This window comes from Labeo rohita, unplaced genomic scaffold (assembly GCF_022985175.1).
Source record: "Labeo rohita strain BAU-BD-2019 unplaced genomic scaffold, IGBB_LRoh.1.0 scaffold_1341, whole genome shotgun sequence".
Taxonomy (NCBI): Eukaryota; Metazoa; Chordata; class Actinopteri; order Cypriniformes; family Cyprinidae; genus Labeo; species Labeo rohita.
In genome coordinates this window covers 1-19,810 of record NW_026127496.1, presented here as the reverse complement: position 1 = coordinate 19,810, position 19,810 = coordinate 1, and the positions used below count along the sequence as shown (strand labels likewise).

General features: G+C 36.0%; 3 protein-coding genes across 3 annotated transcripts; 1 reads left to right on the top strand and 2 right to left on the bottom strand.

Moving 5' to 3' along the window:
- Window positions 1-1,334: 1,334 nt before the first annotated feature.
- Window positions 1,335-3,587, top strand: LOC127158110 (uncharacterized). The gene is made up of 2 exons (XM_051101261.1): window positions 1,335-2,172; window positions 2,508-3,587. Exons 1-2 carry the CDS (start codon window positions 1,354-1,356, stop codon window positions 2,832-2,834), a joined length of 1,146 nt encoding a protein of 381 aa, XP_050957218.1. The 5' UTR covers window positions 1,335-1,353; the 3' UTR covers window positions 2,835-3,587.
- Window positions 3,588-3,622: 35 nt separating this feature from the next.
- On the bottom strand, window positions 3,623-8,876 carry LOC127158111 (uncharacterized). The gene is made up of 6 exons (XM_051101262.1): window positions 8,827-8,876; window positions 8,635-8,719; window positions 6,149-6,907; window positions 5,220-5,639; window positions 5,017-5,088; window positions 3,623-4,839 (listed from the first exon to the last, which is right to left on the bottom strand). Exons 2-6 carry the CDS (start codon window positions 8,710-8,712, stop codon window positions 3,751-3,753), a joined length of 2,418 nt encoding a protein of 805 aa, XP_050957219.1. The 5' UTR covers window positions 8,713-8,719; window positions 8,827-8,876; the 3' UTR covers window positions 3,623-3,750.
- A 2,284-nt stretch (window positions 8,877-11,160) lies between these two features.
- Window positions 11,161-16,660, bottom strand: LOC127158109 (polymeric immunoglobulin receptor-like). The gene is made up of 10 exons (XM_051101259.1): window positions 16,445-16,660; window positions 16,058-16,357; window positions 14,561-14,878; window positions 14,087-14,401; window positions 13,712-14,014; window positions 13,310-13,627; window positions 12,945-13,232; window positions 12,183-12,278; window positions 11,962-12,008; window positions 11,161-11,865 (listed from the first exon to the last, which is right to left on the bottom strand). The coding sequence occupies exons 1-10, from the start codon at window positions 16,485-16,487 to the stop codon at window positions 11,662-11,664; spliced, it is 2,232 nt and encodes a 743-aa protein (XP_050957216.1). The 5' UTR covers window positions 16,488-16,660; the 3' UTR covers window positions 11,161-11,661.
- Between the last annotated feature and the right edge of the window lie 3,150 nt (window positions 16,661-19,810).

Sequence of the window (19,810 nt, the reverse complement as noted above, 5' to 3'; positions counted from 1 at the left end):
GGCCTTTTATTGAAGTAACCTACAAATTATTATTATTATTATTTTATTTTTTGTTCTGAGCAAGCAGTAGACCAAATTAGGTATTGGTTAACCTTGCAGCCACCGACTAAGATCATACTAGTGAGTTTGTGATCAGGAGATCCACGACCCTGACCGCATGAAACTGTGCACCATTGGGTCTCTAATGAACAATTAACTGCAAGTATTGGATATTCAGATTAAACAAATATCTAAATTACTACATAACCAATATTTGTGATTTGTTACTAATTAGAAAACAGTGTAAATGTAATGGTCACTTAAAATTGGAGTCAGATTAAACAGAGAATCAAACTGAAACTAAATCCAAAAGCAGACTCTACAGAAGTACAAGTAAAAAAAAGATCAGTAATGAGCAGCTTTACTGGCTCCTCCCACCATCATCACTGACTGAATATCACATTAATCACACTGAAAGAGCGCCACCTAGTGGAGGTTACAGTGTCTGACACTGAGAGCTCATACAGGTTTCATGTTCTCTATATAAGGACACTTAAATTGATCAGCGTTTTGGAAAACAATGGTATTCATTTAAAACGTTTTAAATATTTTAATTGGCAAAAAAAAAAAAAAAAAAAAAAAAAAAAGAAGAAGATTAATAATATATGCCAGGTGTTAGTATTTACAGTGTTTACAGTACCTTTTTCTTCTTAACCTTTGCTATTCACTCTGGCATGCTGAATGATCAGCTTCTGGGCCAAATCCTGACTTTTTTACATTTCAAACTTACAGGAAGTGTGTAAGTCAGTGTCATTTATAATTAAACAAAACAAAACAGAAAAATAAAAACATGCACCTACTGTATCAACTACCATAACATACACAAACATCATTTCAAATTAAAATTCTGTTCAAATTCATTTTCAAATTCTGTTACATTTGTGTTCCTGTAAAAACAAAAATGTAACAGAATTTAACTCATATTTACCACTAGATGGAAACAGTACGGAGCCCCTTAAGGGACATGGTGGTGAAAAAAATCAGAGTGAGTGAAAAAAAATTCAGGGTGGGAGGAAAAATATTTTTCAGATTTTTTGCGTTCCCTCGCAAAACTTTTGCGTTCTCTCGCAAACATTTTTGCGTTCCCTCGCAAAACTTTTGCGTTCTCTCGCAAACATTTTTGCGTTCTCTCGCAAACCTTTGCGTTCCCTCGCAAAACTTTTGCGTTCTCTCGCAAACATTTTTGCGTTCCCTCGCAAAACTTTTGCGTTCTCTCGCAAACATTTTTGCGTTCTCTCGCAAAATAACTTCCTGTTTCCTACTTCCTGTTTACTTTACCGTTTCCAGTGGTTCAGACATCTACGTGCATTCGTAATGGAGCAGTTCATTGAGTTTTATTTTGAACTTGGACTGAAGTACAAAGACATACAGTATATGCTTAGTTCAAGGCACGGTTTTGACGTCAGCGAAAGACACCTGAAAAGAATATTACACAAAAAAGGATTGTCTCGACGGAAAGATTATTCGGCCTTAGTGGACCTTGTTGATTTCATCAGTCATCAGCTGCAGTACTCTGGGCAACTTCATGGGTACCGATGGATGTACGCGAAATGCAGAGAGAAGGGTCTGCGTGTGAGAAAAGAGGATGTGCGCATGGTGCTGAAGGAATTGGATTCTGCTGGAGTTTCGGCGAGAAGAGCCAGACGTCTCAGACGGCGCAACTACTTTGCTAAGGGTCCAAACTTTATTTGGCATTTGGACTCATACGATAAATTAAAACCATACGGCGTCTGTATTAATGGCTGCATTGATGGCTTTTCGCGTAAGATTATTTGGCTTAATGCCTACACAACTAGTAGCGACCCAAAGCTAATAGGTGGTTACTATATTGAAGCAGTGAAGCATTTGGGAGGATGCCCTAGAGTTGTTAGGGGGGATCTTGGAACTGAAAATGGTTATGTTAGAGACTTTCAACGTTTTCTTCACATCAGTCACGCAGATGAAACCCTTGACAGCTATTTGGAGGGTGCAAGTACTGCCAACCAAAGGATCGAGTACTGGTGGGGGGTTCTGCGAAAAGAGTGCATGGAATTCTGGATTTCCCTGTTCGCTGACCTCAGAGACAATGGATTCTTCGATGGAGGATTCTTGGACAAAAGTTTGCTCCAGTTCTGTTGCATGGGACTCATTCAAGTAAGTTTACCTGAACTAGTTTTGATGCTTCTGTGTGTATAATAGACAGAAAGAGAGAGAAGAGGGAGGAGGGAGAGAAAGAGGGGGAGAATGGGGAAGTCACCAAAATTGGAAATTTTGTGATTACTCACCACAATGTTCCAAACAATACAACACATGACTGTTTTTGGTGGGACACAAAGACATTCAGAGCAGTATCCATCATCCTTTAGTATCCACAGATGGCTGAATGTTTGTAACAATGATACACTGAGTAAATAAGGACACAATTTACATTTTTGAGTACTCTATTTTTAAGTTTTGCCTAATTTTATTTTTATTGTAATGTTTTACAGGATGAACTGGATGACACTGCACAGATTTGGAATGCACACACCATTAGGCCATCAAAGAACATCGGTAACCCCAGTGGTCGGCCCAGTGTGATGTATGCACTGCCTGAGCTGTATCACACCAGAGACTTCCTCACCTCAGCTGACACTGAATGTGTTCAATTGTGTCAACACGAATGCACTTTCCGACGCCCCATACCATGTGATCCAGATGTAAATGAACTGTGTAATGTTATAATCTCCGAGTCTCAGTTGAACATTCCAAGAGACCCATATCAAGCTGTGAACTTGTACATGCATTTAAGAGATGTGATCAGGGCATTACTGTAAGAAGGCAAGATCATTTTTATCTGAAATGTTTACATAATTTGACATAATTAGACAATACTGTCCCCATGGGAATCCTGCAACATTGTGTAGTTTTTATATAGAACTACAATTTACCAGACTACAATCTTGACACATAAATGTAATTCAAAATGAAACCAACATTTGCAAAATTGTTTATTGCTCACAAAGTTGTTTACAACTGGAAATAAATGCTACTGAGGACATTTTAATTTCCAAATTTGAACCTGTATCAACATGTAAACTCTGTGTTTAAACTTTATAATTCAGAGAACATTCCTTACTAACAACCAAAGTGGTACCACATAGAATGGAAATCAGAGTGTTTGCTAAAATGTCAAGTACAAGTTTTCAATTGAAAGTTTGAATAGCCTAACAATAATTAGTCCACATTTTAGAACATTAAACTCACCTTTTTCACTGTAAACAAAATGCATATAAGATTGAATTAACAAATAAAAAATGTCCATTCTTACAACAAACGTGATGCTGCATATGATGAAGATTGTTTCAAGACTTTTCAGCTGCAAAAATAAAGATTTCAAAATATTATACTCAAATGTCTTTTGTGCAAACAAAACACTTGCAAAGAACAAGACAATCAAAATAGCAATTAAACAGTACTAACAGCACAAATGCACTTGCCGGAAACTGCTAAACCTATTTATAAAGAAAATGAATGTTATGACAGTCAAATGTAAATCAAATTAATATAGGGGCCCTTTAAATGAATACCTATCCAAAAACTGCTGTTGTGTGTAGCATCCTGTTCTTTTCCCCATGGTATATAAAAATACCATCACACAGATTGTTTACCAACAAAATCATAATAATTACAGACTATCAAGTTCCAAAAAAGTGACTGATGACTATGAACTATTCCTGAGCAGCATCAAATTCACAGAATGTCCATTTCAAAGTAATCGCTAGAGAGAATGTTGTCAAACTCTGTGCGGAGGTCTGGGTAAGAACTGTAAGTATAAGGTAAATCAAGAGTAGCTCCACAGGTGTGAGCTACTGGTCTTCTGCTGAGGCCAGATTCTGCATTGAAGCTTACTTTGATTTGATCAACACATATAACAGAAGAACCAGTGCAGAACCGTAGAAATTTTTCTGCTTTGCTTTGGTCAGCATTCCTGAGATAACGTTGCAGATGATTGAATACCATCTGTTCTTTCTGAGAGCGAACCACCTGTGTTGTTTGAAGTAGCTGTGCCACTTTTTTACCAGTGGCCTTCTTTGTGTCATACAGAGACACTAGACTGTCCTGGTCTGGTACTTTCAGCAGTGCAAATGGCATGGCTCTGGAGAAACAATCTATTACATATTTGGGCTCTTGAAGAATTGCTTTGTGAGCCATTGTTTGGATAGCAACTTTTATGGTGTTTTTTGGAGGGATGCAATGTGAGCCCATTCTTGTGAAGAGGTCAAGCAGATCATCTTCATCACATTCTTCCAGTGTGCCTTGACAAGCCTTTGCAACGGCAGTTCGTTCAGTCAAGGAGAGGTAGTTGTGGAAAGATGACATCAGGACATCATCATTGACAGAGTCAATTCCATGCATACATGCTAAAATGAAAGCACTGGAAAGCCTTACTGGCAGTACACCAAGGTCAATTAATCCTTTTACCCAGATCCTTCCTACTGCCTCCCATTCAGCTTCAGAGAAATCTGGTCTCAGTCTAGGAACCCGCTCATCTTCTCCTTCACACTGTTCAAGGAACTGATCCCAGAATGCAGTGTAAACTTCTCTGGACACCCCAGCATCATCTACAGCTTTCTCATTTACAAATTCCATCTTCAGAGTAGATTGAATTATGCGGCTATCCATGAACACAGCCAAAAGATCTTCTACAACCTTTACCCTGTGTATTACAGCATGCACAACTTCTGCATTTTCTGAGTTTTCAGATGAAAGTACAGGAGAAAGATGGTTTCCTGAATAGGATGGCAAATTTTCTGGTGGTAAGGGCATTTCACTACGCATCTAGAAAAGGGAAGGTAAAAACAATTTAGAACAATTATTACTTTATCCCTTCCTTAACTCTCTTTGTATAAAAACAAACCCAAATCTTACACAAAAGTATGTTAAATTGACTTTGCAGGTATATTAGGATTGATCATCTGTGACTTCCACATGCAAAACATATTTTGGCTCTCTTACCAGCAGTGCAGGATTGCTATTACTTGAGGGTGGTGATGGCACCTCATTTTCTGCTTCATTTAACTCTGCATTCTGGAGGATTAATAAATAAGCAAAAAAATAAAAGTGAAACACATTGTCATGTAAAAAAAATGTAAAAAAAAAAAAAAAAAAGGGCAATAAATAAATACATAATGATAAAAAGTGCATCAGGATCACATTACCTGTATGATGTTCCATCTTATTAAAACTGCTTGGTCCTCATCTGTTTGTTCAAGTTCATCCCCTTCGTTCCATTCAACTGTGTCTTCCTTATCATCATCATCATCTCGAAGAGTCTGAACTATGCTGTTGTGTAGTGGAGGAATCTGACTGGACAAATCAATGAATTCATAGCTTCTCTGAAAATCAAAGAGTTCATGTGAATGCTGTGGACTTTTCGGTTGCTGTGCACTTTGTCTCCACAGTTCATCAGTCTCCTCGTCACTTAAGCTGCTTGCTTGTCTTTGGATGGTGTGTGTTCTTTGGATATCTTTGGGTCGTGAAAGAGAGTCATGTGAAGTGCTGGTTGTCTCTATAGTAAAACCACTCTGAAGAACATCCTCCATTCCTCTTGAGCTCTGGGCATCAGTTCTTACTTGTCTCTGAAAAACATTCAATATAACATTAATTGATTAACATTTAATTCTAAATTAAATTATGTAAACAATTATTTAGAATCACGGTTGTTCCACAGATTAATCAGTAGGCTTTGATCGATTTATACATAAGTTATACATAGTCTATATATTTATACAAATATAGATTCTTGTACATTTATATACATATAGAGATACTTTTGTAATTCTAACTGAAAGTGACACTGTTTTTCCATGTGTAATACTGTAAAGCTGCTTGGTTTAAAGCGGTCCTGCAAGCACCCCTGCCCTGCACATTTTGTATGTCTCCCTCAGCTAACACACCTGATTCAACTCATCAACCCGTTAGTAAAAACTGCACAACATGAATTGAGTGTGTCTGATAAGGGAGATATACAAAATGTATAGGGCAGGGGTGCTTTCAGGACCGGTTTGAAAACCATTGCTTTAAAGCAATCTATTGCATAAATTATCATATAAATAAACATGACTTGACTTAACTGGATTTTACTAACCTTCCTCTTGATGTCTTTGTTAGATGAAAGTCTGTCATCCAGTAAATGTGTGCTTGTATTCTCAAGATCACTGTCATGTCCATGTGATGACACTTTCACAGCAGGTCTCTCAGTATCACTGTCTAATCCATCCTGCACTGAGTATTCATTACATTCTTCTTTATCACCATCAGACAAAGATTCTACATCTGTGAGGCACACTTCTTGCTTAGTGCAAATGTAAAATCTCAACAATTTCAGTTTGGTTTGTTCATACAGATCTCCAACAGTGCTGTCCATGGGAATGTGGTTTCTTTTAAAATCACAAACATGAAACGTGAAGTCTGTTTCTGGACCTTTTGGCGACTCTCCATTTGGGAAAAAAAGGTTCTTTCCCATTTCCATTATTTGTAAAACAGTTGTCTTTTTTTGAACTGTCAAATGCCGTGTACCACCGCCATTACCGGTCCTCACTTGTTGGTATCCATTACAGCCGAAGTGAAGCCATCCGATTTCAATTCTCCTGGAGGTTCTTTCTGCAGATAAATTTTTGTGTCTTGCCATTAAATTATTTTCCTTAGGGAAGACACGTGCTTTAGTGGACTTTGATCCCAGTTTCCTTGCTTCAATTTTAGCTCTTAAATTTTGTAACAGAGATTCTTTATCAGAGCAGGCAGCTGTTTGTTGACAGAAGGAGAAGACAGCCAGTCGGTCACCATATGAACTAATATACTTTGCCATTTGCTCATCTGTCATGACAGAGAGCACAGACTTGTCAATCTGAAAAAGCAGTGAAAATTTAATTTTATAGATTTGTTTTTGAAAGAACATAAATGCACCCATGAATTCATAATACATTAATGAACAGTCTATATTAACATGTATTTTTTTAAACATTTAACAACATTTACATAGAAAAAGTAACAGTGAAAGTCACATCTCTTCATTTACATTCCATACTGATTTTAAAATGGAGTTCAAGATGAAATTTGGGGGTATAGATGATGTAACAAGCTAGCTAGTAGTTACTGGTAATTACAAATTCAATTCAATTACAAATTCAATTACGTTTAGTACTGCCCTGATGAAGCTCTTTCACATAACACATATTTACATCTATTCCACATGCAATACCTCATAATTAATATGAACAATACAAAAAAATGAATTATACCAATAAAAGGGTTCAAAAGTTTATATCCTATTGATTATTTTAATATGTTGCTTGATGATGATTAATGACTGTTTGTATGTTCTGTGATCATTGCACATGTCACACCTCTACTTGTGCCTGTCCACAGGTTACCTGTAGCTGCTTGCAAATGCACTTATTTTCATTTTAAATACCCATTGTTCCTTCTTATTTTTAATTATGCTCTATTAATACTATTTTAGCTGATAATCAAACTTGGAATTGTGAAATGCAGATACTGATATATCTCTTATGACAAATTATTTGAATGTTCCCCATTTTGAAAATTACTTTCGGTAAAAGTTTCTGCAATGAATAAATGTAAATTAAGATTTGCGTGTGAGTCTTCTATACAGTGCTTGAGATCCAGCTTTTAACAAATTAATTTAAAGGACTCAAGCACAATTATTGTGTGCAAACATTCAGTGATGGGGCAAATATTCAGTGATGCTCAAGAAGGCAACAAACTATATTAAACTATAGTAAACTATATCATCAATTTATGGTCTGTGTGATTTATATGAGATAAAATGTTTTATCTTTTTTTCGACATTATTCATTACAGTTTACACTGATCATAACTTAATCAAAAGAATAAATTCTCTGTGTTGTTAATATAGCATGCTGACTTCTTGATTATCAGTGGGTATTGTTTGCAATAGTTGTGTATGAGTCCCTTAAACTCTCCTAAGTGAAAAAGCAGGTTCTCAGCATCAAAGAACGTGCAAGCTCAAGAATTTTTATGCTTTTATTTCTAAGGACAAAGCAGAAACTAATAAACAGCTCATAAAAATTGTCAATGATCATCCAGGAAGCCAAATATTATAAAAACAACCAGGGGTATGCACATTTTTGAAACAGGTTCAGTTTTCATTTACATTATTATGGAATAGATGCAAGTATCTTCTTAAAATAGCTTCATTAGGCTATTTTACAGTTCTAAAACAATGCAATGTTAATTATCTCTTATTTTTGCAAAGTTATACACTCCTAGGTCCTACAAGATAGCTTCTATTACTAGTGAACCAAGTAACTATTGAAGATGTGTACATCATTTCTGATTCAACATCATACTTGGTATGTGAAGAACTGTCATGTGGTGATATACTTACAGCCTATGGTTTCCCTGGCTAGCAATAAATAAAACATAGCCTAGGCCAATATGTGGCTATGTTTTTTAAGGATATGATATTAAATGTTTGACGTTCCACATAAGGGAATACACGTCAACACCTTCGGTTGCATCATTAAAAGTAGATTTAATTTACATAATAGCTAAATATAGGTATATAATTATAGGTCCATTGGCACCCACCTTGTCCCTTTTCATGAGGATGATGTCCTCTTCTGGAACATCTCGTGACCTTAAAAACCGCTGCAGATCGTCCTCCATCGCGGAGCTACAACAATTATTGTTACAAAATTGCGATGAGTGTAATCACGTGGAAGTTTAGTGCACTGTTCTATTTAAATAATTAAAAAATGACTTTAACATATGATAACTTACCGCGAAAGACTGACAACCTTTCTCCAATGCAGCTGTGTACATCCAAAACCACTCAATCAGAGACTTCATTTAGACATTTGTAACCCTGGACCACAGTTATAAGTAGCACTGGTATATTTGTAGCAATAGCGAAAAATACATTTTATGGGTCAAAATGATCATTTTTTCTTTTATGCCAAAAATCATTAGGATATTAAGTAAAGGTCATGTTCCATGAAGATATTTTGTAAATTTCCTACTGTAAATACATAAAAATTTCTGAGTAGTAATATGCATTGCAGAGAACTTCAAATAGTTGTATTTCAACCAAATACTAAACAGTATATCCTAACAAACCATACGTCAATGGAAAGTCTGTTTATACAGCTGATGTATAAATCTAAATAAAAACAATACATAAATAAAATAAAAATAAAATAGACTCTTTTAACTGGTTTTGTGGTCCAGGGTCACACTTATGTTCATGTTGCAGTCTCAGTCAAGTAGATGCTCTTAAGCAATGTTTTCACAGACTTCATATTGGTTCAATGCCTTTGTTGCCTCAGCTGAAATGATATAATACCTAGGCCAAGTTTCACAGACAGCACTTAGACTAAGCCAGGATTAGGCCATAGTTCAAACAGGACATTTAAATCATTTTATAAATGTGCTTAAAAAAACTGCTGTGCATCTTGAGACAAAATCACATCTGCTGTCTGCACATAATGAGTAAATGTGGATAAATCAAAACTGCTGTGCATCTTGAGACAAAAGTCTCATTTTATATACTTATTCTGAAACATTGCAGTTTAAATAATGCATTTACAAATAGAATAAATTAATGATATCACCTACCCAGTTTTCTGAAACATTGCAGTTTTTGATAATGCATTTACAAACAGCAAATTTTGCATGCAGTATTTCTTTCATGCATGCAAAAGTTGCCACCACAATACAATGACATGGTTGCAAAGTTTTTAAAAACTATATATATATATATATATATATATATATATATATATATATATATATATGGTATCATACTTCCCTCTAGCAAATATTTCAGATGACCTGACTAAAACATTTTGGAGCAGAACATTATAAATATAATTACTATTTTTAATATATTAAACAAACAATCTTTTTATAGAGTGGAAACTATGGAAACTTTTTTTTTTTAATCACACCTGCAGGTGGCTAAAGGCTTTTGGTTTCATAAATACAGCAAAAGTAACCACAGGCTGGAGACCATCTCATGTTATCTTTAGCACACTCAATGTAATAAACACTGCAAACTCTTTTTTTTTTTGTTTTGTTGTTTTTTTTTTTTTTGACTGAATTTAGAAAAGCAAACTAGAGTACAGCTGTTACTATTGCTGCCATACAAAGATATGATATGACATTTTTGAATTTGACTAAGAAGATAATGATGGAAAATTTAAAAAAATAAAAAAAAAAATAAAGTAAATCTAATCTAAGTAAAATATAAAGTAAATATTGGAGATGTTGCTTGTTTAAAGTATACAAAACAAATGTGTGATATTTAAAGAGTGGTTACAGACATTCTCTGTCAGTGATTTGTGGCTCATTTTGTTTGATCTGGTTTTGAAAAAAAAAAAAAGTCAAAACACTCAAGGACAATTCTTTGATAAGAAAATAACTTTTTTTTTTTAAGATGAATTACTGAATGAGCAGCTCTTAGTCTTTGTCTTCTGCACAATCGATGTTCATCTTCAGCCTCAACTGTCTCACTGTGGGTTTCCTGAATAAGTCTGTTTAACCTTCACACTCAAACCAAACTGAGACCCTGAACCCTCACCAGTTTTCTGTGGCTTTGAGATGTTCTTCATGCAAACTCAAAAAACACCTCCAGCGTTTGTCAGAAACTTTGAGACTGAAAACATCAAACATGCCATTATCAAGTCTCTGAATATTACAAAAAACTACAAATCAGTCGAAAAAATGCAAATTATTACTGTTCACTTGCATGTACAGTGAATATTTAGATCAGTTCTGAGGGTGATACAAAATAAAATGCATAAAATTACCATTCAGATTTTAGTCTCAGATGTTATCTTTTGCAGAAAGTACAAACTTTTCTCACTATCTTTTATAATAATTAGATGATGATGTTTTTGTAATGTATTTATGTTTGTTTCTCTGGGATCTGGTAACATTGATTTGATCAGTATGAAAATTCAGTTTTGCTGGAGCTGTAGCAATGCTTGAAAAGTCAAATATAATGTACATAATAATTGATTCTCTGATTCTACAACTTGAAATAAGAGCATTAAGAAATAACAGGAAAAAATGTCTATTTTTCATTTAATAAAATATATAATTCTACAGTAAAACTAATATCAGAAAAATGACTAAGAGCAAGAAACTAAAACAAACAACAACAAATGTCTCTTGCATTTACAAATCTCAATATTCAGAAAGATGAGACAGAGAAAACAGTAATTTTGACAGCTTTAAGAACTGCTGTTAAAGTCTTTATTAAGTGTCAAAAGTGTCTGTGTCTCTGCATTTGGAATGGAAACTTGACGGTAAATTCTAAAAGTGTCAATCAAGGGTTTTATTTCCTGTTTTCATCACACCCTCACATAAACTGAGATGACAAACTATTTTAAACATGTGAAAGAAGCAACATGGTCAGCAGTGGAAACTTTGTCTCATGATTCAAACACTGAAATGAACCACACTGATCAAACCAAACAAACTGTTCAACACTAAATTATAGAATATAATAACATAAACACAATTTTTTTTCAACAAGCTGTGAGTGTAAACACAACACAACAAAACAACAACAACAACAACAACAAAAAACGCAGTCTATACTTTTTTTAAATACTAATTTATCGTGGTGTAATCAGAGTGAATCTCATTCTTACTGAATCTGACTGTAGCATCACTGAGAGACTCTTCACGCTTCTGGAAACTGACAGCAGTGTACAGGAGCCCATCAGAGGGGATTGTGGGTAAATCATCATTGCTGTTCATTTGGGCTGTTCCAGGATCTGAGAGAGAATCACATCTGCTGTCTGCACATAATGACTGAATGTGGATAAAATAGAGAGTAAATGTCTTTTAAAATGAGAAAATGTCTCAAAAGCACAGTATATGTACAAACACGCACAGATTATAACTCACCATTGTATTTTTCTTCCTCTTTCTCTTGTCTGATGCTGAGGTTATTCCTAATTACCCAAAACAAAATGAATTGATCATTGGGAGAAAGACAAACTAGATCAACATCAAATGTCAGCAGCATCTTAGACAGAAATTCATTGAGTGAGTGAGATTTACTGAAGCAGTCAATCAAACAATTGAATTAAAGCATCCAATAGATAAATAATGAACTCAAGCATCACCTCGTCTCTTGTGTCTTAATTTCCACACAGTCAGAGTGAATCCACCGATCAGCAGCAGAATCACACACACACTAATAATGATGATCATGGAAAAATCTGAGAATAAAACACAAACACACAGTGTTAATTAAACTTCATGCATCAGAAATACATTTGATCAACAAATTAAACTAAATTATGGGGAAAGTGGGCATGTTTTAGTCTTTGTTGTGCAGACTTGCACACAACTCTATTTCATCTCTCTGTTGAGTCTCATGTGGGTTTCCTGAATAAAGACCGTTAGTTCTTCACAGCCAAATTAAACTGAGACTCTGAACCTTCAGCTCATCTCTGTGGTTTTGATGTGAAAAGAAAACACTCTGTTTATCAAGTACTAAACATTTTCTGCATTTATGATCAATATCACAAAATGAGAGTCAAAGGTTTCTTAAGCAATAAAATACATTTTATATGGGATTACTAGGAAATACAAACAAAACTGTCAAGTTTGCAAAAAATAATACAAAAAATAACTCATGTCTTAAATAAAGTTCCCTAGACATCCAGAGACCCTAATGTGCAGTAGGTCAATCATTTCATTTAGTGAGGATAAATTATTATATCTATTTAGTTATGTGAAATAATAAAACACAAATTTTAGTGCATTAAATTTATTTATATTAAAGACACCAAGAAAGACTTTAAAATGACCCTCTTTATGTCACACTAGAAGATTTGTAAGTGTCCATATTTGACAATGTAAATAAAATAAAGTTATCTTACTCCTATCCTTTTCCTTGCTGACATTTAAATGCACTTTCCTGATGACTTGAGCTCCACACCAGTATATCCCAGAATCCTCTTCTCTCAGATCAGTGATGTTCACAGTAAAGACTCCAGTAGATGCTTCATCACTGAAAGAGAATCGATCATCTCTGATCGTCTCCAATGAAACTCCATCCTTCACACACATGGAGGCTTCATGTGCTTTGCAGAAGCTTTTCTGATCTTCATCCTGATGTTTGCACTGGATTGACACGTCGTCTCCTTCATACTTAGTCAAGTTCAGCTCTGGAAATGTTCACAAATACAAGAACATCAATTCACAGCCGTAGTTTCACATATTCAGATGAATAAACCTTCCTCACCCTCGTTCATGATGACGATCAGATGAGTGTAAAGATAATTGAGGTCTCTTTCTAATGTCACTGCACACCAGTATTTCCCAGCATCCTCTGCTGTCAGTCCAGTGATGGTCCCAGTGAAGACACTTGCAGTGACGTCATCATTCAGAGTCAATCTGTCAGTCTTGGTCTCTTTCTCTTCTCTCACAGTCTCATTGAGAGTATTTCTGTCTCTAGTGGAGCACTTCCCCTTACAGAGAGACTTTGACTTTGATTTATAGATTGAATCATAAGGGCAGATGATCTCAGCAGATTCTCCTTCATGTCTCACTACTGGAGGCACTAAAAACAAACAAACTGACATTTAACACAAATGATTCTGAATAGACTGTATTTACTACAGTAAAATAATCTGAATTGACTCACTGGTGATGTTGAGCTGAATTTTACTGTTCAGGAAGATGAAAGTCAAATATGTGTCTCTGGTTTCTGCTCCACACCAGTAAACTCCAGCATCTCTCACACTCACATTACTGATGACAAAAACTCTCTTTTTATTTTTCACAGATGAACCATTCATTTGTGTCACTTTAGATGAGCTGATGTTTTGGCAGATGTGATTATCATCCTCTTTGCAGAAATAAACGTTATGTTCTGGGATCTGACAAGTGATATTGATTTCTTCACCAAAATGAGCAGATTCAGTCACCATCTGTAGATATTTTTCATCTGTAAACCAAGAGAAATGGTGTCAAAAGATACTTGCAGAACATAAAAGATAAAGTATCTGATGTTCCTCACCGTGTTTGACGTTCAGCTGAAGTTCAGTGAATCTCTCAGTATAGTGAGATACATTCACTCCACACCTGTATGTTCCAGCATCTGCAGCTTTCAGTTCTCTAAAAAACACCATCAAGACTCCTGCTCTGGTGTCGTCATATAAAGAAACATCTCCATTCTCCATCCATTCATCCTGAACTCCTGGATTCTTCCTCTCTGAACATCCATCTGATTCTTTACAGATGTATTTTGGTTTGGTTTTGTATTGAGGATGTTCACACTTGATCATCAAACCACCTCCTGAGTAGCCGCTCACTCTAGACACGCCCACTTTAGCTGTCAATCACAAATATCACTTTACATGTACACCAAATGTTAACATACAATCTATTTGAGTTAATTCAAGTCAAATATATTATTAAACATGACTAAATCAGCATGACTGTATTATGTTTCAGCAATGAAAAGTAACATCTGGATCTATAGTGTATTTACCTATGACATGTAGATGAACAGTAGTAATAATGAAGTAACTGTATGAGAGTGTGTTGATCTGAACTCCACATAAATAAACCCCTCCATCATCTGGTGTCACAGCAGAAATTACCACAGTTATGTAGTTTTGATTTCTTCTTTCATACATACTGAATCTTCCTTTTTTCCATGTGCTGTTTATTATTTCATCAATAGAGCCGTTTCCTTCTTTAAATATGATTTTGGGATTATTAATATGATTCTGTGAATATTCACAACTGAAGATAGAAGTTCGTTCCTTCTTCGCCTCCACTCTCTTTGACATGCTACAACATGAATCTGTCATTTACACATAAGAGAAAATTTATATAACATGTGGGACATATGAGGTTTTCATGTCATTTATATGTTTGTGATATTAGTTCAGCAAGGCACAAAAAGCAGAGTGTTTGTCACCTAAATAAACTGATCATTTTAATTTAATTTCTTAACATAGTTAATGCATTAAGTATCGTAATGAACAATAACTGTTTTTCCCTGAGCATTTATGAATCTACATTAATCCAATCAAATACTTGTACAAATAAATGATTAACATCTTAAGATGCATAAATTAACATAAGTAACACTTTATTTTGATGGTCCCTATTGAACATTCTGTTGATAATAAATAACACTGCACTTACATGTCATCTTATTCTGACCCTACCAGTCTAATACTCTACGAACACTATAAGAGTTAGTACATATGTTGGTGCAATGTTACTTATTGTCAACTGATGCAAAATCGAATCCACATACATTGTGGTTTATCACCCCTGGGGCCAACACCAGCTAGATATCCTTTGCTAAAATAAATATAAACAAGGGTGCCTAGAGATCTTGACACTTTTGTAACTCTCTTTTTGTTCCAAGAACATCTGTATGTGTCTGGAAAGTTAGAGACTCCACACGATATTGATTAAAATAAACATAAGCAACCGCATACAAATTTATGTTAAAAAATCATAGAAGTACTGAATACATGATCTTAAGATGTATTATGATGTAAAGAATAATTCATAAAACATTTCATAATACAATTCATAATGCATAACTTCTTACATGAATATGTAAATTCTTAATTTAAAAAGTCAACACACCATCAACAGAATGTGCTGAAGGGAGCATCAAAATAAAGTGAAACCACATAAGTTAATTGTTATAAACAAACATTAAATTACTTTTGACAGTACTACATTTAAAAAAAAAAAAAAAAATTAACGTAGATTAATAAATGCTACAAATATTGTGTTTATGTTAACAAATTGAAACTTGCTGTAAAGTGTTACCAGTTACAATTAAAGATAAAGTATTGTAACTGCATCACAACAGCAAGGTAAATGGATCCTACACCAGCCCTCCATTGTCATGACCCCTTTCGCCCCCCGTGTCCATTTTTTGGAAAATGATTCAGTACAAATTCAAAACGTACAACACTGCTTTGTATGTAATTTAAAATATGTCAAAATTACTCACCATCTTCCACACCCAAATATATTTCAATAAATGCTGAACCTGAAAGCCGAATCCTGTATCTTCCAGAGTCCTGTGTATTTAGTTCTCTGATTAAAAGCATGACATTTCTATTTTTGTTCAGATACAAAGTGTATCTTCCTTTATTAATCCATTGATCTTGTTTTTTATTGTCTATTATTATATCCCACTTGCCACGGGTTTGTTTTTGCAGATAGTGATTGTTATTGGGTGAAGACCTGCCAGAATCAACAAGAACACTTCCTCCAGAATATCCAGTGACACTGAAGCATCTCACTGCACCTGTCGATCAGATTGATACTGTGATCAGAAAGATGATGAACAGAAAACAGCATCATTACTGCAGTGATGAAAGAGAAAAGCTCTGACCTGAGATCAGGTAGAAAGTGAAGAAGATGAGGAGGATCTTCATTGTGAGTTGAGTTCAGTCTTCTTTATGCTGAATGATCTCTGTGTGAATCTCTCTGTCTCTACATCTGTCTGCTTTAGTTACTTCCTCTTTATTCAGCTCTTCATCAGTAATGAGCAGCTTTACTGGCTCCTCCCACCATCACCATTGACTGAATATCACATTAATCACACTGAAAGAGCGCCACCTAGTGGAGGTTACAGTGTCTGGCACTGGAGAGCTCATACAGGTTTCATGTTTTCTGTATACACTTAAGTGAATTTATATCTTCCACAAGAGTGTGTTAGTAAAGTGTACATATTTCAGAGGAAAGGATGTGAGGCCAAGTATGGATTTAACCCATCCAAGTGCACACACACAGTACTGAGTAGTGAATAAACACACACACACCCAGAGCAGTGGGCAGCCATATTGCTATAGCTGCGGTGCCCGGGGAGCAGTGGCTTACTCAAGGGACTCAACTCAGTCGTGTTATTGAGGGTGGTTATACACGCCCTCCACCTTCAATCCCTGCCAGACCTGGGACTTGAACCTGCAACCTTTCAGTTATAAGCCCAACTCCTAAACCATTAGGCCACAGCTGCCCAAAGTACTTCCATGTGGGCATTCCAATTTAATTCTTCAATCTTCATTTGCTTTATGATCGCACAAAGACACATTTCGCAGTTCTGCATGACCTCTTGTTTACAGATGACTGCGCAATGATAGCACACATTTTCACGAAGGTTAAAACACTATTCAACTTCTTCAGAACTGCAGCCTCCTGATTTAGGCTCACTGTCAGTCTAAAGAAGACCAAAGTCTTGCTGGTGAGTAAGTTAAACTCCAATCCACCTATAATTACTGCAGTTGACACAGCACTGTGATGACAAGTTCTGCTACCTTGGGTATCATTCTTGCAGCTGTGCCCGCACTGACATCAGTGCCTCCATTGTAAAAGCCAGTGTTGCTGTCGGTCGACTGTCCAAAAGAATATGGGACAAGCTCAGCATCTTGGAGGGTGCAGTACATAAGACAATCATCCTCACAGTTCTGTTGTATGGATCGGAGTCCTGGACCATTTATCGCTGCTGTAGTGCAATATTGCTATATTGCCATATACACTCATGGGAAATAACGGGAGATTCAGTCACGAATGCAATAATAACAGTTTCACAAGATCACACTTACATATAATCATATTGAGCAAATAGTAAGCATATTTAGCGTGCTGTCTGAGGGGAGGGCTCCGAGCTTGGAATGTAGCCTGAGAACCAAAACAATCTGACAAAGACAGAGCAATCACAACAGTGACACTAAATGGGGGAAGTGACGAGACACAGTCACTGCTAATGAGCTCATCAGCTCCCAGCGAGCACACTAGACAGACAGATTGGCAGGGAATCTGTGAAACGTGACACACGAACAAAGACGGCAAAAGCTCAACACCCTAAAATGAACAACATCTATCCCAGGGGTGGCGACCGTTGGTCCTGGAGAGCCGCAGCCCTGCAGAGTTTTGCCTCAACCCTAATCAAACACACCTGTACAAGCTAATAAAGGTCTGAAGGGTTACTAGGAAGCTACAGGCAGGTTTTTATTGATCTAGCCATTTCATGTGTAACACCTGTAGCCGATCATGTTCACAAGGATTGGCCTCAACGGCTCAGGCCCTGGCTCATTGTTTATTTTGTTTGATCTGTATGAATATGCAACACTGTCAACAACCAACCTGGCCTCATGATAAAAACATACCTGTGAGAGAACTTTTTCGGGAGATGCAAAATACATACCAATAATATTACTGCAGTTTCCAACAGAAATTAACTGGCTATTCAGGCTATTAAAGTAATGCGAGTAGTGAAAGTAGTAACATCAACGTCCCACTAGAGGTCAGTGTTGTTGTTGATGTTGCCAAGTTTTTCCATCCTGTCTGTGTGTGTTAGAGTTGCAGTACCAAAAAGACGAGTAGCAGTCACAGTGCTTTCCTCTCATGTTTTATAAATAGAACCAGTGTATAGAGAACATGATAGCTACCAACACTGTATTTTGAATACTGTAAGGGTAGGTGTACACAACAGGTGTACAAAACAACCTTGTTCGGTAGCTCAGCCAGCACAGAATGGGAGTTAGAATATAGAATCCTTGGGTATGAATCCTGTGAAATACATGACTCACAATGAAAGAACTGAAAGATAAGAGATAAAAAAAAAAAAAAAAAAACAAGCTAAAACTGTATGCTTGGGATTGTGTTTTTACGTCGCATTCACTTTTGTTTATACTATGGGGTATGTTGAGGTGTATTTAAAGCTGGAAATGGGGTGACATACAAAACCAATGTCACATAAAACATGGTCACAGATGTGGCCATAAACTAAAAATAAATTAAATTTTCTACATATAAGATTGTGTTTTATTCATGTCTACACCAACCCATCCATAAACCTATGTCTTACAATAAGGAAAAACAGTAATCAGTGTACAGTATCCCTGAAAAAAAAAAAAAAAAAAAAAAAAAAACAGCTAAAACCAGCCTAGGCTGTTTGGCTGGCCTTACCTGGTTTAAGCTGGAAGTAGCTGGTTTTAGCTAAACTCTTAGCTTGACCAGCTAAAACCAGCCAACCAGATTATGCTGGTTTTAGCTGTTTTGTTTTTTTTTTTTTTTTTTTTTTTTTTTTTTTTAAATCTGTATACCATTTAGCCTTTACCACATGTATGTCTATCTGTTCGAGAAAAAAAAAAAAAAAAAAAAAAAACTAACCAAAACAAACACTTATTTTGCGCCACTTAAGCCAGGCTCACACTACAGGATTTTTAGGCCGATTTTGTCCCGATTCTCCCCTCCCGAGAATTGGAAAAAAAAAAAAATCTTGTTGAGCACCTCGATCGGTCCCGATGTTCAGCACAGATTATCTGTTAATGTGAGGCGTTCACAGATCAAATCTTGCACCTCCCAAACTGCTCTCACACAAATCGGGGCCGCCCCCGATCATATCAAACATGTTTGATATTCAGGATTTTAATTGGATGATCACGGCTATGATTACGTCAGTACCTTCACAACAGCCAGGGTGGTCCAAAACAGCTGTTGTATGGTCCATTGGATAGTGGAGATAAAGGAAACTGCTTCTTATGTTTTTGTAATAACTCTGTCTATCGTCTCAGTTTTGAACATACCGGGTGAGTGCATAAAGCTGCTAGCACACTAACTAACATTTGTAAACATTAGTTGCTGAAATGACAATCTGTTGTGTAAGATCACTTGAGGCGCTCCCTCCAGCATCTTAATAATATCTTAGAGTGTGTGATGCGCCACAATTTTCAAATCTTGTAGTGTGTGCATGTTT

Coding starts and splice junctions, on each gene's coding strand:
- LOC127158110 (XM_051101261.1), top strand. CDS start 1,354: ATGGAGCAGTTCATTGAGTTTTATTTTGAACTTGGACTGAAGTACAAA. Junction 2,173..2,507: donor GTTGCATGGGACTCATTCAA/GTAAGTTTACCT, acceptor AATGTTTTACAG/GATGAACTGGATGACACTGC.
- LOC127158111 (XM_051101262.1), bottom strand. CDS start 8,712: ATGGAGGACGATCTGCAGCGGTTTTTAAGGTCACGAGATGTTCCAGAA. Junction 5,640..6,148: donor ACAAAGACATCAAGAGGAAG/GTTAGTAAAATC, acceptor AATGTTTTTCAG/AGACAAGTAAGAACTGATGC. Junction 5,089..5,219: donor TAAGATGGAACATCATACAG/GTAATGTGATCC, acceptor TTAATCCTCCAG/AATGCAGAGTTAAATGAAGC.
- LOC127158109 (XM_051101259.1), bottom strand. CDS start 16,487: ATGAAGATCCTCCTCATCTTCTTCACTTTCTACCTGATCTCAG. Junction 14,402..14,560: donor TGTTCATCTACATGTCATAG/GTAAATACACTA, acceptor TGTGATTGACAG/CTAAAGTGGGCGTGTCTAGA. Junction 11,866..11,961: donor AGAGGAAGAAAAATACAATG/GTGAGTTATAAT, acceptor ATCCACATTCAG/TCATTATGTGCAGACAGCAG.